Source organism: Pantherophis guttatus, chromosome 1 (assembly GCF_059756535.1).
Source record: "Pantherophis guttatus breed Tessera chromosome 1, ASM5975653v1, whole genome shotgun sequence".
Lineage (NCBI taxonomy): Eukaryota > Metazoa > Chordata > Lepidosauria > Squamata > Colubridae > Pantherophis > Pantherophis guttatus.
Genome location: NC_142063.1, coordinates 129,326,632 through 129,352,380, shown reverse-complemented (window position 1 = coordinate 129,352,380; position 25,749 = coordinate 129,326,632). Strand labels below are relative to the sequence as shown.

Below are 25,749 nucleotides of genomic sequence, written 5' to 3'. Positions count from 1 at the left end.
GTCCTTCCTTAGGCATAAAACCAGCTGGGAAACCTTGAGCCATTTTCTCTCTCTTAGCCCCAGAAAGGACAAACCAGTTCCAAAATCTTGCCAAGAAAACTGCAGGGACTTGTCCAGGCATCATCAGGTGTCAACACTAGTTGAAGGCAAAGAAACACAGATATATGCATGGCACCTCCCAAATTCATTGGAGCTTTGTGAATCTAAAGCAATCTCTCAAATTAGGCTCAGAATACAACAGGAAATCATGTCAGAAAAATGGGCATCTTTCTAATCCAACTTCTGTCTTAGATGAATTGAAGATATACAGCAGTCTCTCACGGAGTGAATTGTTTTTAGCTAGCTTCCAAGTGGCAGCCCCAAGTCCCACAGAGCCACAATCAGCTCTCAAGAGGAAGTTGTAAAGGCCTTTTGTGGCAGCTGAATTGCCAAGACTTCCAAACAGCAAACTCAAATGTCCATATACAATGCCTAAAAAAATCCCTCAATTTAATTGTGGGCATGGGCTCCATACCAAAGAGATATCTTTTCTCTCTGCCAAAAAAATGTACACTCTATCATGTTCACACAATGCAACACTTACCGAAGATATATAACCAGTTTCTAAGTCAGAGTCATAAAGAAAATGGCAATACTGTTCAGAATCCTCACTCCAATAAAGAACCAAATAGAGAAGAGAAGGTACACTCTTTTGAAATGATAGATTCCAAAGAACAAAACCAGCAAGTTGAGAGGGATGTGTTGTGGTCCGCCAACAGCCTGTGGAGCTGGCAGCGGAGTCAGACAGCGATGAGGCTGAGGAAGAACATGGCCCAGTCCTGGAGGCTGGGGAAGGCCCGGATGAGGGCTCTGCGTCAGAGGTAGGAATGGGGCTAGGGCCATCGGGGAGTGATGTGCAAACTCCGGAGCCTCCAGAGGCTGACAGTAGAGAGGCAGAGGAACAGGAGGAGCCTGTTCCTAGTGCACGTATGAGAAGAGCTGCCAGAAGGCAAGAGCAGCTAAAGCAAAGAGGATGACTTGGGAGTAGGACCAAGAGATGATTGGCCCCTCCCATAAGGCTTAAAAGACCAGCAACGGTTCTTAGGCTCTCTGTCGGAAAACAACGTTGATAGACTTGTTCTTGTCTTGCTGCACTTATCTCTGGTTGGCATCTTCTGCTTCTGAACTTTTGCCAAGAGAAGCCTTTGGCAGTTTGCCTAATTATACCAAGGTTGGTGATTAGACTGAAGAATTTGTCTTATGAAGAATTTGGTTTGATTTAGTTTGGACTATGCTTAGAATGAGTTAATTCTCAGCTGTTCTAATAAAGTCTGTTTGTTTTGGAACTGTTTGCGTCTAATACTACTTACTTGGGCCTGGGTCACAATAGGATGAGCCTTCTATTTGGAAATTATTTTTCACACATCATCTTTTCAAAATAATCCACATGATAGCAAGGTCAGGCCCATAGCCTAAGTCAGTCTCCAGGGAGAGCTAACAACTAGCTTTAAGTCCTGAACCACAATGCCCGATTAGGTAATGCAAGTTCCCTCTGAGTTTTAGCATGTCCTCGTGTGCCCTGGAAACATTTACAGTTTACTCAGAATTGGGTGAGAAGGTCGCCTTTCCTCCTGAGAACCAGGCTTTGTCAGCTGCAAGACTTGAGTGAGCCCGCTTACTTCATTTGGAAACAAAGAGCTGTGGTGCTTATGAGTACCGAGATGCTTCCTTAAATGCCACTGCCACCATTTTCTGTGAAGTTCCTGCCGGACCTGAACAAAAAGTTTCAGTTTAGTAAGAAGGCTCGTGGTTTTCTTAAGAGAAAGGGGACGTCCTCTCCCTCTCCAACATAGGGGATCAACCTTTACAGTCAATAACAAGGATAAATCAGTCTCAAGTCAAGCAATATCCTACCCTGATGGTATGTGGTTAGCCATTACTTGCCTGCAGAGGAAGGAAGCAAAGCCAAAATGTGGGCAGGGACCAGTGGTGGGATTCAAGTAATTTAACAACCAGTTCTCTGCCCTAATTATTTCTTCCAACAACCAGTTTGCCAAACTGCTCAGAAAGTTAACAACTGGTTCTCCTGAAGTGGTGCAAACTGGCTGAGTCCCACTAGCAGGGACAATCAATTGTAGTAGACAATCATGGGTATACAAGTAGAAAAGGAGAAAGGAAGATCAGAAAGGGTAATAAATGGACAAATGTGGTGAAGAAACAAAAAGAAGAATGGGCTGAGGTAACAAGAGAAATGACATTGCATTGTAAAGATTTTAAAGACTTGATAATCCAGGACCCATTGAATCATCCTTTCAGAGATACTTTCTTATTTAAGCAGATATGGAATGATCACAGGTAGGGCAAAAAAACAACAACAACAGTGGGAATGGAAGGGACTTCCAATTTCCTGCTGGCTTCCCTATTGATATTGCTTCTAAGAAGCTGGCAGGGGGTATCAGAAATCATTCCTTCTCTTCCTCCTTGGCTGACCCTTGGAACTGCCTGCCACATTTGGGGGGGAGGAATAAAGAGATTTGTGGACTGATAGAAAAATGGCACCCTTGCTTCTCATTCTGTTCCCAAGGGCCCCCTTGCTCCAGGGAGGAAGAAGGCATACCCATCAACTGCTGGAGACCCCAAACTAGCCCTACTTGCCAGCAGGCATCCAAATTGCTCCCTCACCCTTCCCATATTGTCCATCATTATTAAGAAATTTGAGATTCTTTCCCAACCTCTTTTGATTTTTTGTGCTGATCTTTTTACCATGGTTGTTGCATACCTTTCAAGGCTATCTTTGTATCTAAATATGTCTCCTAAAACTTCACTAGTCTGTTTCTTCCTGTTCTACATAACACTCTTTCTCCACCCAGACATACCAAGAAAAAAAACAAAGATCAAGACTATTCTGGATGCTGAAAGACAAAGCTAAAATCTTCTAGGAAGATCTCTTAAGAACTTCCCCTAATTCCAATATTCCTCTTTTCCTCCCTGCTTCCCTTAGGTTCCCTCATAAGGTACATTACCTAGTAAGACAGTCTGGCAATTCAACCAAACCGATCCAAGTTCTGCTTTTAGGAGGGGGGTATGAGGCGAGAACTCCAGCAAATGAGAAAACAAAGTGTCCCCAAGCCCCGCCTCCCAGAGTTTCAAGGATGGTTTGACCATTTGATCATTAAGAGCCATGGTGGCACAGTGATTAGAATGCAGTATTGCAGGCTAATTCTGCCAACTGTCAGTAGTTCGATCCTGACCAACTCAATATGCTGACTCTGGTAACCGCTTAGAGAGGAGTGTAAACAGTGGTGGGATTCAAGTAATTTAACAACCGGTTCTCTGCCCTAGTGACTTCTTCCAACAACCAGTTCACCAAACTGCTCAGAAAGTTAACAACCGGTTCTCCCGAAGTGGTGCGAACTGGCTGAATCCCACCACTGGGTGTAAAGTACTATGAAGCAGTATATAAGTCTAAGTGCTATTGCTATTTCTCTTGTGTGCTGCAGATGGCTGGAATTAAATCAGCAAAGCTACCCCCAGCACAAAGGCTTTTGTGAGAATATAGCTGATTTCAAAGGCAGGCAGAAGCCTCTGTGGAAGTCCCCACAGCTCCTCCCTGGATTCTTGGCTTCCTGATCTAAAAGATTTGCATAGAAATATTCCCCCACCCCACCCCAATTTCTTCCTCAAGAGACACCAGTCAGCAAGGGAGATGCTTGTACAGCAAAAGCTGGGGCATAATTCCATATCCCAATCATGGTTACTGTACCTAAACCTTCTTCTGGTTTGAGGAAAAAAGTTTCTTTCACATCAACTGGAATGACAATGATTTATCAAGCACTTTAAGGAGGGGCAGCACAAGAAAGGAGAAAAGAAAAGAAAAGAAAAGAAAAGAAAAGAAAAGAAAAGAAAAGAAAAGAAAAGAAAAGAAAAGAAAAGAAAAGAAAATAGAGGGAGCCCAACTGGTGCAAGAATCCCTCCATCCGATTTGCAACTGGAAGAAAGGACAGATCTGAATAAAAAAAATCAGTAGCCTGCAGTGGAGTCAGGAGTGGGCTTCAAAAATTTTAGCAAGGGGTTCTCTGCCTGGTTGCTGGGTGGGTGTGGCCATGGTGGCTGTGGCCTAGTTGGCCTCCTGCACCACAGTGGGGGGGGGCATTTTTGCCCTCCCTGGGCTCCAGAGGCTTTCTTTGAGCTTCCGGGAGGGCAAAAATGGCCTCCCCAGGCTCTGGAAGCCCTCTGAAGGCTGGAAACGGGCCTTTTTCCAGCCTTCCCAAACTTCCGGTAGGCCTGTTTTTCACCCTCCCCGAACTTCGGTGCACAGCCTGCACTTACCTGCATCCAAAACATGCCACGTGGGGACTCCTGGGAGGGGCGGGGGGGCGGGGCCAGCCAGGAGTGGGATTTGGGGGTTTTCCGAACTGCACAGAATCTCCTGAACCCCAGCAGCCCAACCCTGAGTGGAGACCATTAAGAAAGATGGCCTTTAAAAGGCATTAGCTACATATTCCTAGTGTGGTCCAAAAGAGCAGTAGAGTCACTTTTTTCCCGAACTAGAACAGGAACTTATCAAGTTTGCAGATGACATAAAACACATTAAAAAAACACACACACACACAAAATGCCAACAAAAGTCCTGAACCCTGCTGGGTCATCTGGAATTCTGAAAGTATCTTAGGGCATTTTCACAAAACGACTTTAGTGGTGGGAGCAATAGTAACTCCAAGAATAAACTGATCGCGCCATTAATCACCACCTCTACTCCCTTAAGATCACTATCCTTTCCATTTATTTATTTTTCTTGGGCAAGTGAACTCTGCCTGATTTTATTTTCTGAAGCTATTTTGGGATATGTGTGGGACTTGAAAGTAAAATAAAGCTGATGTTTGAGATAAACACTTCAGTTTGCAATATACTAGCCTCCCATTTATTCTGTTTATTAGAAGGGTCAAAATCAATAATATAAAAATTAAGTGAAACATGGAGCCCAAGAGGCATGCTGATAGCAATAGCAACAGCACTTAGATTTATATACCACTTTACACTGCTTTACAGCCCTCTAAGCGGTTTACAGTTTCAGCATATTGCCCCCAACAACAATCTGGGTCGTCAGTTTACCGACCTCGGAAGGATAGAAGGCTGAGTCGATCTTCAGCCTGAGGGACTCAAACTGCCGAACTGCCGGCAGCCAGCAGTCTGCAGAAGTAGCCTGCAGTAATGCATTCTAACCACTGCCCAACACCGTTCTTGATGCCCATGGATACCATGTTGGTAACCCACGATTTAATGCCATGGGTGAACAAGGATTTAAACTAGTTTCATAAGGATTCTTTGCTCCTATTTTTAAAAGTTAGATGTTGCCATTGCCTGGATTAGTAGCTTTGTTGCATGTTCTCCATTTATGAGAATGATAAACAGATAAGAATAAAATGTTCAAAATTACATAGGGTGAAGCTAACTGTATTTGCAGTAATGGCTATATATTACATGATCTATCTCAGTATCGGGAATAGCATGCTCCTTACTGCTGATTGAAGGGGAACTTATGGTGAAAAGTGCTATTGTTCTCCAGCCCTGCATTTGGTGGGCTGCCATGGGAAACAGGATGCTGGGTTAGACAAACGTTTGATCTTATCCAGCAGGATTCATGACTAAATCTCAGTCCATGGGAAGCTCACCTCTCCATTAAGAAAACAGTAAAGCACAGCCACAGCCAAACCCTGAAACAAAACAAGCAAATTATTCATTATGAAATACACAATAGCAAATGGCGGCCTGCCATTCCAGAAGGAAGATGGAACGTCATTTTAAAAAAAAAAAAATCACACTGAAATGTGATGCAGGTGGCGAAATGGAGAGATTACTTTGCAGCTTCGATGGTTCCAAAGACCAAGGCGGAGGATGGGATGTTTACTTTAGGCTGAACCTGCAGCATCCTACGTGTTCTATTTACAAAATGCCTTTACCAATTATGCTAGTAAACTCATTAGGAGCTTTGAAACAAAAACAGCATGAAATAGTTTGATGCAGAAGATAGGAGTTACACCAGAGTGTGAACTTGTTAACATGGTAGGCCAGCCTCCCCCCCACAACATACACCATTCTAGAAGTTGTAACCCTAACACATTTAAGGGTTACCAGCTTGGGGAAGGTGGCTTCACTACTTTTGTGCTTACGTGCATTCTCTGAGATCCTAATTTAAGTATCTAAGGAATTTTTCATTAACCCCTCTTACCTGGAAAGATCCCAGGGCTTTTTCAAACAGAGCTTGAACTTCCATGGTGCCATTTGTGGTATCAAAAGGGAAAAAAGCAAAAAGAATGTAATGGATTCCAAAGAGAGGGATGAGCACCAATGTTGATTTAGCAAGCCTCCTAGGAGCAAGGAAAGAGAGAATGACAATAATGGTGATGATGGTGATGGTGATGGTGATGGTGATGATGATGGTGATGGTGATGGTGATGATGATGATGATGATAATGATGATAATAATAATAATAATAATAATAATAACAACAACAACAACAACAACAACAACAACATCATCATCATCATCATCTGGTACCATGTCCAAGAATTTTATAAGAGACATCAACAAATTGCAGCTTCCTGCAATAACATCGGTGGAACTGCAAAAAACTGTGCTACTTAGAACACCGTACATCTTAAGAAGGTACTAGGTTGCTACCAAGGACGCTGGCCGCAACCTGTATCAACCATTAGTACCAGTCAATGGTATTTGTGATGCGTTTTTGAATGTTCAGTTGACTGAGTTTCATGTTTAATGAATAAAGGATATAATAATAATATTATAAATAATAATAATAATAATAATAATAATAATTATTATTATTATTATTATTATTATTATTATTATTATTATTATTATTATTTAACATTAAGAAATTGCAGCTTCCTGCAATAACACCAGCAGAACTGCAAAAAACTGCGCTACTCGGAACATCATATATTTTAAGAAGATACTTGGTTGATACCTAGGACACTGGCAGCAACCCATATCAACCAATAGCACCGGTCAATGGTATTTGTGACAGATTTTAAAATGTCCAGTTGACTGAGTTTCATGTTTAATGAATAAAAGAGATGATGATGATGATGAGAATAGTAATATATTTTTTTTAAAAAGAGGGCCAGTTTAATATTGGCTTTTGGATACAGATAGGTCTATGCTAGCTGGGGTCATCTCAATGTGTTACATTGCCACTTAGAAGTTAAGGAAACCTTGTCTTCCCTGAATAACCTCTTTTCCTGTTTCCCCCAAAGATGTTGACAGGGTGGGTTCATCCTCTCCTACAGTGTTATGATGTACACTTGACTTTTAGCAAGAGTTGAGGTTCTCTGTTACATAGCTGGAACTCTGCATCTTGTTCTATTCTCTGCTCCTAATAACATAGGTGAGCATAAAAACAGGTGCCTTAAATAAAAACATAGATAAGTTTAGCACCCTTCACTGTAATGGGGCAATCATCCTTGAGGCAGCTTTCTAGACAGATTCATGACATGCAAACAAAGAAAACCTTCGCCCCCTGGTCATTTTGTTTGCTGTTGCGTTTATTTGTGAGGCTGTTTAAAGAAGCCTCCTTACTTGTATTGACTGGAGTCCTTGCCTCTTCCATCTGGCCATCGCAGTTTGTTCATCAGAATCCTTATAATATTAACAAATAGAATGAAATTGATCTACAAAACAAGGAAGCACAAGTGAGATGGAGGTAGTTCTTCACCACGCTCACCTCATTCCTCCACCAGCATTTTGTTACATCTTCTCGGATCACCCATTCATTGTTGAGCATACAAGCTTTATTCTAGGTAACACTAATAATCTCAGCACTACAACGTACATCGCTATAACTTGGTAGTGGGGAAATAGTCAAGCGTTTATCTGGGAAATTAGCTGTGAAGTAGACTTACTACAATAGAAGCCACCACCGGGCCTTGAATGAGCCACAGGGCATATGTAAGATGCATATCCCAGCACCTGGAAAAACAACAAACAAACAAACCTGCAATTGTCGAATGAATAATAGGTTGTCATTTAGAAAAACCGGTGGATGAACATCCTAGAAAACTCTGTGCTGAGAGAAATATTTCATGGAAGAATGTAACCATCAGGTATTTCTTACCATCTATCACATTATAGAAATTTACAGCAGGCACATATAATTATTAGAAAAGAGGGCACATTGGGAGGGTGAGGCAGAGGGACAATCTTGTTTGGACTTGAGAGCTTAGTTTTAAGGAAGTTTTGAAAAGTTCAGATGAACTCAGGAACTTGCAGTGATGCAGCAAAGCAAGGAATCATTACACTACCCAAGCTTTTCACTTTTCTGTTGCTTGGTAGAGCTAAAGGCTGATTCACACAGGCACACATACAGGTAGATCACAAATTAGTATGAATTCAAATAGTGCAATATTCAATTTTAGTGCAAATTGTAAATGGATGCCAGGTTGCATTTAATGAAAGTCAAAATTCAGTTAATGTAAAGCTGGTGGCCATACGGTTGCCATTGGGGTTTTTGATGCTAATTGTTGTGTACACAACAACAAAAGGAAATGTTCTGTTTGGAAAGTTCAAAAAAGAAGGGGCTCATTTTGGAGAACCAAAGCAGAATATAGGAGATAGCTTTGGATATGAGCGAAGGCTCTAGTTTAGCTTTTGTCCATTTGATTTATTTATTTTAAATATTTAAGAGGATTATTAATCTAGAACATAGATAGGAATTATATTTAGTAACTTTGTTAAAGTTTGTTACTCTATTTTGGCAAGGTTAAGCTGGAACCAATTACCTTGATTTCCATAGAAATATCTCTTTGAATAGTGTGTAGTTGAATAATGCAGCCATTTGTGTCAGCATTAATTGAGAACAGCCCCTTGATCATTGTGACACCAGGATATGTTTTCTGGATGACCAAAGTAACCAAACACCACTGGCACAATTTTATCATCAAGTAAAGTACTGTACTTATAAATGAAATCAATTCATAAATCTCTCTCACACACTATTTTGGGTGACTGGATATCTGCAGAAAAGATTTTATTTGTATCTTTTTTTCAGCATGATGCCACTCTCCTTTATTGTACCTTATGGGACTGTGGTGAGAACAGAGGAAAATTCTTTAGGTATGCCTCCTCCTCTGCCCAAGAAACAGTGGTGGGTTTCAAATATTTTTTTAAATTTTTTTTATTTTTTATTATTATAACAGTGTAATTAAAAGAGAGGGGACAAGAAGAAATTGGAATAATATAAAGGGAAAAGGGAGAAAATATAAATACTAGAAGATCATCATGAAATAGCTTTTAAGAGAGGATATATATAAATGTTGTATGTCTTGTAATGTCATTTTATGTTCAAATATTTTTACTAGTAGTTCAGTGGGCGTGGCTTGGTGGGCATGGCTTGGTGGGCATGGCTTGGTGGACGTGGCAGATACTGTAAAATCTCACCCCAATCCAAGGGAAGATTGCTGCAAAATCCCCATTTCCTCCCAATCAGCTGGGACTTGGGAGGCAGAAAATAGATGGGGGCAGGACCAGTCAGAAGTGGTATTTACAGGTTCTCTGAACTACTCAAAATTTCCGCTACCAGTTCTCCAGAACTGGTCAGAACCTGCTGAAACCCACCTCTGGCAAGAACCTATATCACTTTCTCCCATGAGATTGTTTTCCAAATTTTCTGAAGCCCTAAAAAAGGTAAATTACCTGTCCTGATTTGATCGTAAAGTAAAAACTTAAGCTAAAATGGCTCTTGGGAAAAAAGGAACTTGCCAAAATGCAACTTCTTTTATTTTCATTTGCTACATTCGATTTATTTCTCAATTTCTGAACTGGAATGCAGTCTCCTTTGAATCAGAGCATTGCAAAATCTCGCCCTATTGGATGGTAAATTCTCCAAATCAAAAAACTGAACGGCATGCATTGCAGTACACTGATCATGTTTTAAGAGCCAGTTTAGTGTAGTGGTTAAGGCATCTAGTGGAAGACAATGAGGTCTTGTCTCACACTTTTTAGGCACAAAGCCAGCTGGGTAAACCTGGGCCAGTCCCTCTCTCACAGTCCTAGGAACTAGGAGGCAAAAGGCAAATCACTTTGGAAAAACCTTGCCAAGAAAATTGTAGGGACTTGTCCAAGCAATTTCCCAGAGTCTGCACTGACTCGAAGGCACAAAGTAAATGCATAAATCATGTTTTAAGGGATTTAACTGCCATTTTTGCTAAGAAAGAATAAAATAGCTAATTTTTTTTAAAAAAAAACACTGTATTTTATCATGCTAAGAAATGCAAATAATAATTGCTACACCTGTAATTATAGTCAAAAAGCTCCTGAAAATGTCATGTTCTCACAGAACAGTTCTAAGTTACTATAATGAACTCTGTATAGTCTGTTGATTCAGCTGAGGTCTCCTGCTAGCCCCGACAGCTAAATAACCCATTGAGTGTGTTGCTAAATTGTGCTGCATGTTGTCAGTCCAAAATATGTGCCTCGCTATCATTTGGTGTATTGCTTCCTCAAAAACCCAGGCTAAAAATCTGGATTGGTTTGTTTGGCAATAAGAAGACGGGATCTCGGCATCTGATGAAATGCTAAATAATGTTGACTCTGTTTACCCCAGCAGAAGGATCCAAATGGAGCCAAACAAACTATGTTTCACTGCACATTGCTCATTCCTGGGAAGCTAGATTCATCTGAACAGAGGATAGGATCACTATCATTAAAATAACCTTGTTATTTTACTTCATTAATAAAAGTGAGTTCCAGGACAAGCAGCTAGCAGCAGAAAAGATATCTCCCTGTGGTATCGTGTTTCCCTGAAAATAAGACCCTGTCTTATATATATATATATATATTTGAACACTGAAATAAGTGCTTGGCCTTCTTGCCATGCACTCAAAAAGCCTGATCGGGCTTATTATCAGGAGATGTCTTATTTTGGGGAAAACAGGTTATCTATTCAACAGGTATGACAATGCTTTGAAACCAGATTAACTGGAACATTATTATCCATCATTAAGAGGGACAGGAACAGTCCTTTTGTAGATTGTGAATTCTTAAATGAGAATTCTAGGGATTTAGACAAATGTTGTAGACTTGTTGTAAGTTGCCCAGAGTTGCCTTGAACTGAGCATATCAATTTCATAATAAAAAAATAAAATAAATGTGCAGTTGCCCTGTTCAACCATGGAACATTAAGGATCCCACTTCTTTCTATCTCTTTTGTTTTCTTTTCTTCTTTCTTTCCCTCCTTCTTTCTTTCTTTCTTTCTTTTTCTTTCTTTCTTTCTAATCAGTCTGTATATTCCCACTGCATTTCTACAAAATTGCCACTCCTTTCTAGAAAAATGTGTTTAAAAGGACAGTTTGGCATAACTGTGCAAAGCCCATGCTTCTCCTCAATCTCACAAAGCACTCCTGTTTGTTTCCACAATAATAATCAAAATGTCATGCTCAGAACCCATCAGAGAGAAGCAGATTTGATATTCAGGAATGGAATATAAGAGCTGGCTTTTTATTAAGGGCTCATCTCTCTAACCGAATAGCAGAATTTCTTTCTTTTCTCAGAATCCCTGAGCACTTCACAAACAAAGAAAAAAAATCAGATTTTAAACCAATTACTACTCATTTTGTGGAGTGATGAAATATATGAATGCATAATTTGCTGTGTTTACACAAAGCCATAATATGTTATTTGTTTAGTTTTGGCAAACCAACATGAACCCTGCTATTTTATAACTTAAAAGGAGTTCTGCTGCAAAACATTCAAACCTTAAAACTAATTCTAGATATCACAAAATAGATGGTTTCAAATATTCCAGAAGCGATCCAGAAGCTGTTCTGGACAAATTCAAAATGGGCTTATTTTGAGGATAGATCACTTCCAGAATATTCAGAGCAGTTTCTTTCAGGATCAAAACATTTTGCGATGGCACATTTTGCACACTTGCGATACTTTAGTATTCTGCTTTATTCAGTAAATCACAGTTGGAACCAACCGCGTCTTAGCATGATTTACAAACAGACTGCTGAGTTTGGAAAACGTGCTTACCCAGCATTTTCATGTAATAGTCTGGCTATGACCCATGCAATTACAAATAACTTTGGAGCACCTGCAACAGAGAAAACAATTTTGTGGTTAGTGCCTACTCATAATATAGAAGAAAAGCTAGATTAGGTTAGCTGAACATTTTGAATAATAATAACCAAGCCTAATAACCTTATGAAAAGGAAAAATGGATCTGCCTAAAAATAAAAGAAGGATGGACCCAACACACCTAACAAAAAGCTGAAGTGCACAGAAATACATAACCTTTCAAAATGTCCTTACCCATTAAGACAATTCCCCTGCTTTCACAGCTGAGTGCTGCACAAACAATAAGGGTGATGGGTGAAGGTAATGGGAATTACACCCCAAAATTCCTCTATAGCATCGTATTTGGAGGGAATGGTGTATACCTGCTTGCAGGTTCATATTCAGTTATATCAGTGGCAAGAGCTTGGGCATAAATCTCATTTTTCCCCCCAAGCACAGGAAAAGAGATGGAAGAGGAGAAAAAAGTCCAGGACAAAGAAGAAGAGTAAAGAGGTAAAGAGGAACAAACCAGAAGCAAAATGCAAAGGGGGGGAGGGGGGGAAGTGAGCCAAAGGCAATGTAGGGGAGAGAGAAACTAAGAGATCACTGCCACAAAGTAGGCAAGGGGAGTACGTTGAGACTCTGCAATAGGTCACTGAACATCCCTAGACAACATGCTTATCTGGTAATTATGTAGATGCTTACCCCATCCCAGAGCCACAAACCACCAGAAGAACTTTCTGCCGGAGAAGAAAGAAATGGCCAGCAGGCTGTGGAGATAAAGCCCTTCTACAAGAAGCCAACTATAATTTGCCATGATGCAGAAGTTAACAAAGGCTATGATCATCTTGCACCTGCCCTGAAGAGGAAACAAGAAACATTATAAATAAGGTATGTTTCATTTATTTTCATTTTATCTCCCTTCCAGAGAACCTTTGCCCCATTGAGCTTCATTCATCAGTGGTCTATCAGTTCCTCGATCGCAATACCTTAGAAGAACCGTGCTACATCAGACCGTCTGCACTGGCATTCTGTTATCATAGCAGAAGCATAAAAGCACGTCATAAATCTGCTGAAATATGAAAATCACCACCAGAGTGTCCCAGATGTCCTCATACTGGATATTTTACTGTATATTTTTCAGTTCATTTCCTAAGAGCCCTTTACATGGGATTTTTATTTTTCCACCAGCTATGGGCTAGGGTAGCATTTTCATCAGGTATTAATCCCAGAATCCTTTGAGCAGTAAAATTGCTTCTGCTTCGGTTTCTTCTAAAGATAATCAAGATTATTAGACCAATTCCTGCAAATATTTGATCTCTTGCAGGGGACAGTACCTTGAGCCAGTACCGCTAATCTTGCTACCTTAGCTTTTCTAGATAACACTTTCTTCAGTCTGATATTAACTAGGAATTAACCAAAATTGTTTACAAATATGTTTGCCCTATGTTTCTCCTCTGAGCTCATATGGCTAATTAATCTGTGCTGATCATTTTAATCAAGTTGTTACTGCCACAAAATCAAAGACAAATTAAACACAATTTATGCCACTTTAAACACTAACAACTTCTCAAACTGAAATTTATATAAACAAGAGAAAGGTACCAGAGTAAGCAATGTGGCAATAACTTTATCTGAGTTTAAAAAGGATAAAAGTGATTCCCCCCCCCCAATTTGCGTTCTCATGTAGCTTTTTTGATGCTTTAATGAACTGGGTGGCTATATATTTCTACTTCCTTACTGTGTGTAATTCACAGTAGACAGCATCATCTGTGTCCTCTGACAGTATAGGATCCTTGATAAAGTTTGCAGTCACCCTTAAGATGAAAGAAGCAAAAAGTTGTATGTGGATGTAATTCCTTGTACAGTGGAGTCTCCTATTCAAAAGGGGAAGACAAAGCATTATGCAGGATTCAAAATAGGTATTCTCATCAGCCACATGAAGATTTAGGGAAGACAGATCATTACTATTGTCTATGCTGCTTGGAATAATTTGCTTTAATCTGCAGCAGGCTTTTCAAGGTTTCAGCCAGACGACTTTCCAAGTCATCTTGGTGGAACCCATTCACTAATGGCACTGGGGACTACATGTAAGGGAGAACATACTGCCTAGAACCCAATTATATGCAAAGATGAGCACATTGCCACTCTAGCTTAATATTTAATGTTGATTAAACATTCAATCGATATGCTGATTAAATTAAAAAATGTTGATTTTCAATGCTGGACACCTCCTAGAGTCACTGTGTGCAAGTCGGGCAGCCATATAAATCTACCTAATTAAATTTTTAAAATTATGGATTTATCAAATGGCTTATTCCTGAGGGTAAAAACTCAAATGAATTCAGCTGGACTTGGGTGAGTTCACAGACACACATATATAGGTTTCCTGGCTGAAGTGGTTTGCCACTGCCTATTTTCAGGATTTTTCCCAGTTTAGCCTAAAGCCCTGGAGTTCAATCAAATTCCCAGTTTAGCCTAAAGTTCTGGAGTTTTCTAGTGGTCTCACAGGCAAGTACTTTTTGAATCTCAATCCTTTTTAACTTTTTGAGATCATATGACCTCTGCTACATCCTGCAACCGAGTTGGGCTTCTGTATGGTAAAACTGATAACTAAAATATGTTAATTTCTTGCGCAGTGGCTCTCATGGAAACATGGTGTAAAAATACAAAATCCACTTAACAAATTAAATGCAGTATCATACGATCAAGTAAAAGCAGATGAAGCAGTACGGTGGCACATTCTGAACATATCATGGGAAAGTATTGTCAGACCTCTGAGTCTCATCATTTCTCCACTCTCAACGCCACCAATGAATGGAACAGGATTCAAAGTATCTCAGTGTTTCACATCATTTAATACACAGAGGCATATTCATGTGGGTCATTACAGGATAAACTAAGGAAAGGGAAAAAATATATGGATAATTCTTCCTCACCGAAAAGAAGCTAAAATGCCCAATGCTGCTGCCAGAGCTATGAGGGAGATGCTACTTCCAACAGTATACACTGTCTCCAATTTCATGAGATAAGATACCTGTAAGAAGACATCCAAGGATAATTTTTTTCAGGTAGGAGTTGTGTTCATACAAGAAGCCTTTCAATGTTGCTTTTAAAAAACAATCACAGTAATGTATCTTTTATTTGCAATAAACTTTAGCACCACCATGAATTGAGGCAAATAACTTTCTCTGCAAATCCCAGTTATTTCTCTGGCAGAACTCAGCTTGGTTGAAAACATGGAAGGAACAAAACAAAGAAATATCCCCAGCCAGGTGTGTAATTCCTTTTAGCGTATTTACTGTAAATCAGAAGTGGGATATACTGGTACATATTACACTAGACCAGAACGTGATTTATTTGGGGCTCAGTTTAATGTGTGAACATCACCATTATGATTGGTAAGCCAAGGTTTACAATTTAGAGTTATGTGCAAGCTCAGTCACTATGGCTTTTTTGACAGAGCATGGCTAATTATGGTCTAGCAACAGGGGTGGTCTTCATGAATACTTATGTGATTGCAGTAGGAATCAATGATCTGAGGCAGGGGTGGGCAAATATGGCCCCTTTATGACCTGTGGACTTCAACTTCCAGAATTCCTGAGCCAGCTTGGCTGTCTCAGGAATTCTGGGAGTTGAAGTCCACAGGTTGTAAAAGGGCCACCCCTGATCTGAGGCATGTTAAGTTGCCTTGTTCACATGACCCTCAAAGGCAACACCTAATTCACTTAATGCAATGACAGATATATGATTCTACCATTCCAACATTTTGAAAGGGTATGTATTAAAGAGGCTGTTGAATTGGGCAGTACTAAATTGGATCACTAGGTGTTGCTATTTACAATTATTTTTCTTACATGCAGCAGCTCTATTGTCTCTGAATCCAAGTAACCCAGCAGAAGGAATAAGCACTTATAGACTAAAGATGAAAGTAACCCCAAAAAATGCATTTTCTGTCATGATAATAAAACGTCTTTGTTCCTTGGATTTTATATCCCACCTCTATGTCTATTTAAACAGAATATAAAATGCTTAGTGCCTGTGCACAACAATTACAAAGGAACTAAATTGCAAAATAAAAGCAGCCTCATAAAGCACAACCTCTGAGAATAAAAGAGCCCATTAAATGACTGCAAAAATAAAACTCTCTCGGGCCTGCTTAAAAGAGGGCAAGGAAACAAACGATGACGACATCCCACTTTTCGTATATTGCACCTTCCGATCTAAGTCTGTTGGCAGCATACTCAAGTGTAACTTAAATTTTCAGGCAGTCTGCCAGGACAGTCCCTCGTGGAAGCCACTGTAATAATCTATTCTGTAATTAAGTAGAGTGTCAAAAACAAAGGCTTGCTCCAATTCCTCCTTCAAAGGGCATAATTCACCAATCAGACAAAAAAGAGAATATGTATTCCTGCCCTTTCTGTGTGACCCACCTATCCATTTGCACATCCATGTTTCAAACATGTAGGTTTAGGAAAGTTGAATCCTTCTTCAAAGTTTGTCCATAGCACAGATATAGCACAGTGAATTCTTAAATTAGTGGGTTTCGACCTGAATCAGTCAGGTTGGCACTCTATTTATCCTTCAGTGTGTTTCGTTGAACCCAGTCCTTCAGTGCGCCAAGAGAAAATCCAGTTCCATGAGGTCAAGTGAGTGCAATTATAAATTTCAGAGATATAGAACACTTCCAGACAAGTGGTTTTTCTGATCTACCAATCCTTCTGAATCCAATTTAAAATGCACCTACTGAATGAGATGGCTTTAAACTATTTTCAGACCTATACAGAATATTAGGTACAAGGGCAGTATAGAGTTCACAGTGAATCTCCCATCAATTACTTGCTCTTTTGTCCAACAGAAAGAACTATCAGCCAATTAGGTGTCACTTAACAGCCAATCACTGCAGTATTGGGTTCCTCCCGGTTCCACCCGGTTCCGCCGAACCAGTAGCAGTGATGATATGACGTCACCGAACCGGTTCTGCCCCCCTGCCCCCCTGCCCCACCCCACCCCCCGCGTTATTCTTACCTTTTATTTGCCCCACCCCCAATCTATTGCTGCCTCCTGAATCCCAGCTGATGGGCTATAAGGAAAAACTGTTTAAATTCTTGCTGTGGTGCTTCAAAGGGCCGCCCTACAGCTGATCAGTGGTAAAAGGCAGTTTGGTGGTAGACCGTTGCCTCCAAAAACAAATGAGTAGACCGGTGCCTGCAAAAATAAATGGGTAGACCGGTGCCTGCAAAAATAAATGGGTAGACCGGTACAGCTCTGCAAGCAGTTAAAAGCCTGGTAGTCCAGTACCTCTGCTAAATCCTAAAGAATTGTCACATGACCATCAAGCCACACCCACAAAATAAGCCACGCCCACAGAACCGATATTAAAAAAAATTTAGAACTCACCTCTGAATCACTGACTGCCTATATCCATGATGGCAAACCAAGCTTGGAACTCAAAAACACAACCTACAAAGTTACCCCTGCATGGCCCCATGGGAGTCTGACAACCAATCAGAATACAAATTCAATTTCAAAAGCCCAGAGAGGGTATAAAACTCAGGCACTCTCAGCATCTCTTCCCTTTTTTTTCTTCACCCAAGATCTTCAAGGCATGAGATCCTGTCCACCATTAAAAACCATCTTTCCAAGCAGCCACCATGTTTCCAGTGTCTTTCTCCACACTTGGAACTGAACCCAGAAGGACATTTCTTCCAACATTCTGAAGTTGAATTTGTTGCCTTGAAACAGCAGTTTTGCATCCGTGGTTATCAGTGATATCACTGACATAGAGACAGTGGTGGACTTTCTTCTTATGTTGACTTTCACATTTCTGTGAATGCTAAACAGTGGCTGGACCTATGTACATGCCAATTTTCACATGTTCATAGCTAATTTATGCACCTGCAAAATATGAATGTGCTTTTACGCATTCAAAAAATACCTCCCCCTTCTTCTTCTTCTTCTTCTTCTTCTTCTTTTTTTTTTTTTTTTTTTTTTGATGTTCTACACAAGGGTCAAACATTATACCAACTTTTGAGCTTGCATAAAGGATTTTCCATCGCGTGCAAAAATATTATAGCTGAAGAAGTGAACTCACCTTAGATTCCCACTCAGTTATAGGGGCATTAAGTTGTTTGGCATTTAAGCCACAAGCAATATATGGTTTGGGGTATTTTTCTGACCAGCCTTCCCTGGTGCAATTACGATACATAAACCCTGTATTGCAACAACAAGAACAGGAAAAACCCATAAATGAAGTAGTGGAGTATAAATAAGAGGAAAATGTCATTTTCAATCTAAATTATTTGATTTTATTGTTAAAATTAAAGCAAATATTGATTGCAATGTGATGAAAAGGTTTAACATTACTTCCACTTTCCTTTGCTAAGGAAATTATTTTCTTAAACATAATCTATTTTATTTCAATTTTTTAAATAGGAAGCCAGAGCTAAAACAAAGATACACACAAGACCACACAGGTTTACAGCTGTGCCGTGATCCCAAGTACAGCATTGATAGGATTAATATGTCATGCATGGGAGGTGGGGAAGGGGAGCTAGAGTAAACAAGAGGCAAATGACAAAATGTGTGGCATAGGACACAAATATAAAAGGGCCAGGTTTGCATTGTGATGCCACCATGCACATTTTATTGTTTCCTGAATCGTCATGGTTTATACCCAATGTCTCTGAAAGCGTACTAATTAATGTTTTGTTGAATGGATCATTATTAACTAAGTTTCTGCAATGAAAAGAGCCTTGGTACTACAGTGGTTTAAAGCACCCTGTTATTAACACAGCTGCCTGCAATTTACTGCTGGTTCGAATCTCTCCAAGGCTCAAGGTTGACTCAGCCTTCCATCCTTTCTAAGGTAGGTTAAATGAGGACCCAGTTTGTGGGGGCAATAAGCTGACTTTGTATAAATATACAAAAGTATGAAGGCTATTGCTGAATGCACTGTAAGCCGCCCTGAGTCTCCGGAGAAGGGCGGCATATAAATCAAATTTTAAAAAAAATGTATTATGTGAGCAATATGTGAACTTTTTGTTCATTTCATAAGAACATCAAGCAAGCCCTGCTGAACAGAATCTAGGATCCATCTAATGCACTACCTTCTTTTTCAGGATGGCCCTGGTAAATTCTTTTGGGAAGGCACTTCTTCATGCTGTCCTTCTGGGATATGAAGGCCACAGCTGCCCTCCAATGTAAGCTCTTCATCAACTGGAATAAGTTATTCCTCCTAACCATCATGTTAATACACATTGATGAGTATATCTTCATCAATATAACTGTCTAGACCAGCGGTCCCCAACTTTTCTGGGTCCATGGACCAACAGCAGCAGCGAATGTGTGTGTGTCTGTGTGTGTGTGTGTGTGTGTGTGTGTGTCAGTGGTGGTTTTCAGCCAGTTCTATCTGGTTCGGGCGAACCAGATAGAACTGGCTGAAGGAGGGTCCACACACCCGCCCAGACAATGTCCCTTTTTTGATGCTCTGCGCTTGAGTGGAAGGCCTGTGCATGCACGGAGGTGGCACGGGCAAGCGAAGTGAGCTTCCACACGTGCACGCTTACATTTACGAAACCATTAGCGAAGGTAAGTGGATATCACCCCTGGTGTGTGTATGTGTGTGTGAGGGGATGGTTTCGCGCACACAACCTAATCCCGCACATGCACAAATGAAGCTTTGCACCCTTGCCTACCCTTGCACAGATCAGTTTGCCATGGGCCGTGGATTGGTAGTGGTCTAGACAACTACCAAGTGTCACTTTGAGTCTTGTAGGAAATAAACAAGCAAGGAAGCAATCCAATTCTTGGACCTATTACTGTTTTGCTTTTATAATGCAACTCTCAGTGCTCAATCTACAGTGTTTTGGTGCCCAAAATGAGCAACTTTGGTGTCCTGGGCTTTGGGGATGAAAAATAGACAAAATTCTTCTTATAAAAACAGAAGTTGGTCCCATACAGTTTGAAAAGTAGCCTATGGCAACTCTGAGGTGAACCTGGTTGAAGCCATCTTGTCCTGCCTCACAGTTGCCACAAAGCCTGAGAAAGAAGGGGAGTGGGGGGAAGTAGATAGCCCAGCTTGCAGCCAAAATAAAAAGTTTTCCTGTGGGAACCAAGGTCATTGTAACAGGTGGCTGGTGAAGGAGGAGAGGAGCCTGACAGCCATATTCATTGGACAACATGACAGATGACACATTGTAAGTATTATTCTTTTAATTAGGTGAAAACCATGGGAACTTTCAGTTGGTTTTTACCGGCTGTGCCGATATGTTGTATCCAATAAACATATTCTTTGGGGAATCTGCCTGCCTCAGAGTTATGCTTTCAATGGGTGCGTTACTCGGGACACTGACAGCCTAACTTCTTCAGTTCCAAAAACCTAAAGCAACTCCCAGATCCTCTGAAAACATGTGAGACCATTAAATCAGTGGTGGGTTGTTACCGGTTCTCCCTGGATCAAATGAACCAGTAGCGGCGGTGGTGGGAGGCTCCACCCATCCACGCATGCGTGCGTTGCCCACGCAAGCATGCGCAGAAGCGTCGCATGCATGCGCAAGCGCGCAAGCACCCACGAGCAAACTGGTAGCGATGGGTTTTGAAACCCGCCCTGCATTAAATCATGGTTTTCATGTTACCTGTTTGTCCAGTGACTATTTGAAAGGCTCGGGGACAGGGTGCACTAACAGTTTGTCCGATGGAAGAAGACAGCCAACAGGTAAGATTATCCCACATGCCAAGGCATCTGCCTAAGGTACAAGAACACAAACACATCAAAATAGTAAATGAATCCCACAGAGAGTAGGGGGGAAAAAATCACGTCACGATCCAGATGTTGTCCTTGCATAACCAGTGTGGGGAAAATCAACCTCTACCATTGATGATGTTACCTAGTTGGGTAATGAAATGCCTGCAAGAAATCAGCCAAGCTCAGAGAGCGTCAAAGGCCCGTCGTTTCAGCCCTGAGCTACAGATATTCTCCTTTATTGGTAAATCAATCTCTGTGAAGCAGAGTAGAAGTGAGCAATAGCCTCACACCATGCCCTTTAGCCTCCTTCTTTCTGATGCCACCAGTATTTTACAGCTTATAAAAATATATTAAAGAGTTCCTCCTATTTACCCAGCGTCTCACAATGCATTTGCTGTAATTTCGATCAGATAGGCCTGCATAATATATAAACCAAACAACACAGGTTTTGGCAGTCTACCAGCCTCCATTAACTAATGCCAGTAATCACAAATCATGCCATCCCAGGAGCCTTTATTAATGGACTGCTGAGTGTGCTAAGAAGGAAGGGAGAGGTGAATTGGTCCCCTTATTTTCTATTAAAGGTCTACCTTTACTTTGGTGTTCAGAGCTGTGTGAGATTACTATGGGAGGGCAAGGAGCAAACATATACTCTAAAAGCAGATACAAGTTGGACAGATATTTCTGAATTCAAGGTGCTGATTAATAAGGCATGCAAGGCCATTCTTTTGTTTAGACAAGGGCTGAGTAGGTCAATGAAACCTAATTAATTAAAACCAGGAAGAAGTGCCTTCATATTAGTCTTCAATCAACCATTGTTCCAGAAATCTCTTTCCCAGAAGGCAGCTCTATTGCTAATCCTCCTGAATATTTAAGCCTACTTCATCATACCACGGAACATAAATCCACCAAACAGATCACTCTTTTTCCACAAGGTTTAATTATATACTAACTCTTTTGGTACTGTCGCTCTCTTGAGGGAGCTGGGCAGTGTGCTTTCCATCGTTCAGAAGAAATATAAAAAATAGCAAAGGGGTCATAATATTTAAATCTTCATTTCCTAGTTACTGTGATAGTCCAAAATTGTGGTATCAGAGAAAGGTTTTAGAGATTTGCGGCAAGTTAGAGTAGAGATTTTGGCAAACAGGCTATTCCCAATATTGATTTTTGAAAGTTAATCTCAACTCTTCTTCTTCAATGCACAAGTTGACAAAGAGAGAGCCTATCCTGGAATGGTAAAACAATGTGATTTGGAATTCTTTCATTTTCATATCCTATACATCCTTGCTCCTATAGGAGAAGTAGACATCAGAAATTTAGGCTAGAACTATACAACACGCCATGATTTTCTGGATTCACAGGACATGCTGAACCATCAACAAACCATAAATTAGCTGAACCATGGTTTACCTAAATTATACAAGCCTATCCTTAGCGCTAATCCTTAGTCTGAATAGGCAGCTGCACTGGTTCCAAAGGTCTTTTGTCTCTATATATGAATATAAGTAGACACAAACACAGTGTATACACACACACACAAACACACACACACACACACACACACATATATTCATATGACAGAGAGAGAGAGAGAGAGAGAGAGAGAGAGAGGATCCTAATGTGACATTAATTAATAGTTTAACCTTCCAGCTTCTCTACGGGATATTCTCCCCTGATCAGTATAGCTACAGAACTAATTGCAAATTAGTCTTTGGTTCCCCCTTAATTAATCTTTTATTCCTTATATGGGGTTATTCTGATCTTTCCTTCTTCCTTTCTTATAATCCTCCACTTCCTGAGTTCTTTATAAAAATGAAAAAATAGGTTAAAAAAACCAGAGAAGAACTATGGATTAAATTGCCATTTCTAAATTTGCAACATAAGCTGTTTAATTAAAAGGCACTTTATCACTAATCATTCAACTAAATCAAACAGGAGTAATATAATCACAAAAGTTGCAAATAAGTGATCATATTTCTGCTATAACTTGGAATACAAGTTGCTTATTGAATACCTTAGTTTGGGGGAGGGGGAGTGAAGGCTGAATAAAAATCACTGTGTTGCACAGGATCCCAAATGCTGTGTTTGGATGGTTGTAGAAAAGACCCTGACAAAATAACAGATTATGAAGCAACTGAATACAATAGCTCAAAATTGGGAAAGAAGTGCACCGAGGCTACATAATGTCACTTTACTTATTTAACCTGCATGCAGAAGATTTGAGAAAAAATAGAAATTGGAATTTAAAGCACTGGGAGAAATATCAATAACTTCAAAGAGAACTGCAAATGAGAAAGACTTAAGGAATCTTTTGTTGAAACTGCAAGAGAATACCAAAGCCAGTTTGCTGATGAATATTAAAACAATACCAAAATAACGTCGGCAGATAAAGTGAACTAGTGTAAATAAGCAGAGGAAAAGTTAAATAGTAAAAGTTTATTTTATAGTCTCATAAATTCACCAAGAGATGGTGACTATAGCTGTAAAATAAAAAGATTTTGATTCTTGGAAGAAAATCTAGATACACAGGCACACAGACGAAGCTATACCTAGGCAAGATTTTAATGTGTAGAGATGTTATGCTGATAACTAAGATATATATTGTCAAAGCCAGGGATTTCCAGTTGTAAATGAAAACTGGACTAGAGGACCCAAAATATGGAAACACTCTTGAGAGCTTTGAATTGCCAAAAGTAAAACTTTATTGGATACACCATTTTGGTACTGAAGGATCAAAACCAGCTCTGGTTTTCCCATGTGAATAACTTATTCAGGTGTCATACAATCTTACCCAGTGGTGAAATCCAAATTTTTTACTACCGTTTCTGTGGGCATGGCTTGGTGAGCGTGGTGTGGCTTGGTGGGCGTGGCAGGGAAAGGATACTGCAAAATCTCCATTCCCAACCCACTCCAGGGGAAAGATACTGCAAAATCTCCATTCCCAGCCCACTCTAGGGGAAGAGTACTGCAAAATCCTCATTCCCTCCCCACTCTGGGGCCAGACAGGTGGTATTTGCCAGTTTTCCGAACTGCTCAAGATTTCCTCTACCAGTTCTCCAGAACCTTCAGAACCTGCTGGATTTCACCCCTGATCTTACCCCAACCTGTCTCTGGTTATTTTATCAGCATAATTTACTGTATACCTATCACTACCTTACAAATTCTTATTTTAATAGAAGTCCACAATGATGTAGATCAGAGGTAAAGATCAGAGCTGTCAAACTCCTGGCCCACTGGCCGCATGTGTCATGTGCTGATCAGGCCCACGCCCAGTTTAATGAAGGGGGAAAAAGTCCCGATACGTCAAGTGCAGGGCCGGATTTTCCTATAGGCTAACTAGGCTTCAGCCTAGGGCCTCAAGATCAAGAGGGGCCTACATTCAAATTGTTAGCAAAATTAAAATTACACTTTCACTATAGGTGAAAGGGCCTCATAAGTGGAATAGCCTAGGGCCTCTTTTCATCTAAATCCGGCCCTGGTCACGTGACACCACCATGATGATGTGAGTTTGACACCCCTGGTCTAGATCATTGTGGACTTCAATTCCCAGAATTCCTCAGCCAGCATGGCTGATTGAGGAATTCTGGGTATTTGAAGTTCATAATTCTTAAAGTTGCCAAATTGGAGACTCCTGATCTAAATGGCCCCAATTCATACTCTGGGACATACCTGCACTCCTCAATAATTCATTTCCAGCTGTTCTGTTTGCTTCCTCCTGGGCAAGTGCTGAGATGCACAGTTCTTCTTCCATCCTCATGGTTTTTTTTATTTCGCATGATGAAATGAAAGCTCCAATCTGCTGTATTAAAAAGTATCATTTTATCACTCTTTTGTTACTCTGATTACAAAATACTGCAGCTAGGTCCTTTTTATATATAGTTATAATTACAGCATTTTAAAATAACACAGTGACTTGTTTTTCTTCTAAACTCAACTAGAATCCAAACTCATTAGAATTCAATCCCGTGATTTGTTTGCAGAAGTGGGGAAGCATTCTGGAAGACAACGCTGCTTTCTTCCACCCTGAAAAAAAAATTTTTTTTAGCAATCCCACAACAGTTCTGAAAAGGGTATTCAAACTTAAGGACAAAATGGTTAGCTAGATTCCAATGTAGACAGATCTTTTTTTTTAATTGCCTTTCTCAGGTTGTTTCACGTTACACCTAATTCCAATCAATGAATCACATAATTCCAGATGAGGCTTATAGCACAATCAGTCAAAACCATAATGAGGTTATTCCATCAAGGTTGTCATAGGCATATATTTCAAACTGGGAAGGCAGAAAAATGACCCAAAAAATGCATTCTTATATCATTATGTAAATGCTTAAATTCTGGGCATTATGTTGTGACATCACAATGCAATATGTTGTGACATCACAACATTCCTTTGTGTCTTCTTGTCCTCTTGGGAGGTCTCCTCTGATAGTTGTCCCCATTCCATTCACTACTGAGGCCTCTTTGTATTCGTCCAATCTTTTTTGCTTAATGCAAGTAGTGTACAACACAATCTAAATTGAAAATTATTTACTCATCAACTCTATTTTTGGGGTTTTTCTAAGGAATTTATTAAGTCTGGGTTTGTACCACACATGCTGTATTCGAATGTGATTGGCTGGTCGGCGGTTTAGTAAGTCTTCCGAATGCAACTACAATGCAGTTACTGTGTCTTTTGACTGGATGCATGGGAAATTGAAAGTGCCCCCGTTTCTCTATGCCTGCACAATTTAGGCACTACCAGTGGAATTAAGATTGTAAATTGTATATTGCTAGTAAGAAGATCCTGGGCAACCTTTTGCAATTCCAAACAAGCAGCCCCAAGAGATTTACAACATTCCTGGCGACTGCCTTATATGGTGGTAAAGCATAGTTGGCTTTGCAGGTCAGTTTATGCAAGCCTGATTTACATCAACCCTGCCTAGTGTACAAGAAGTATTTATTACTATTT

At 40.2% G+C, this 25,749-nt stretch overlaps 1 protein-coding gene across 1 annotated transcript; it reads right to left on the bottom strand.

Annotated features, from left to right (window-relative positions):
- Positions 1 to 1,504: 1,504 nt before the first annotated feature.
- Positions 1,505 to 24,594, bottom strand: SCTR (secretin receptor). The gene is made up of 12 exons (XM_034432765.3): positions 24,471 to 24,594; positions 20,692 to 20,802; positions 18,150 to 18,268; positions 14,995 to 15,092; positions 13,797 to 13,932; positions 12,761 to 12,914; positions 12,032 to 12,092; positions 7,903 to 7,969; positions 7,580 to 7,671; positions 6,209 to 6,347; positions 5,652 to 5,693; positions 1,505 to 1,751 (listed from the first exon to the last, which is right to left on the bottom strand). The coding sequence occupies exons 1-12, from the start codon at positions 24,556 to 24,558 to the stop codon at positions 1,569 to 1,571; spliced, it is 1,290 nt and encodes a 429-aa protein (XP_034288656.2). The 5' UTR covers positions 24,559 to 24,594; the 3' UTR covers positions 1,505 to 1,568.
- Between the last annotated feature and the right edge of the window lie 1,155 nt (positions 24,595 to 25,749).

Bases quoted from the DNA above. Each gene is read 5' to 3' on its own strand.
- SCTR (XM_034432765.3), bottom strand. From the start codon at position 24,558: ATGAGGATGGAAGAAGAACTGTGCATCTCAGCACTTGCCCAGGAGGAA. The intron at 12,915-13,796 runs GTAAGGAAGTAG...TTTCCTCTTCAG, and splicing joins TCTACTGTGAATTACACACA to GGCAGGTGCAAGATGATCAT. The intron at 7,970-12,031 runs GTAAGCACGTTT...TTGTTTTTCCAG, and splicing joins CTATTACATGAAAATGCTGG to GTGCTGGGATATGCATCTTA.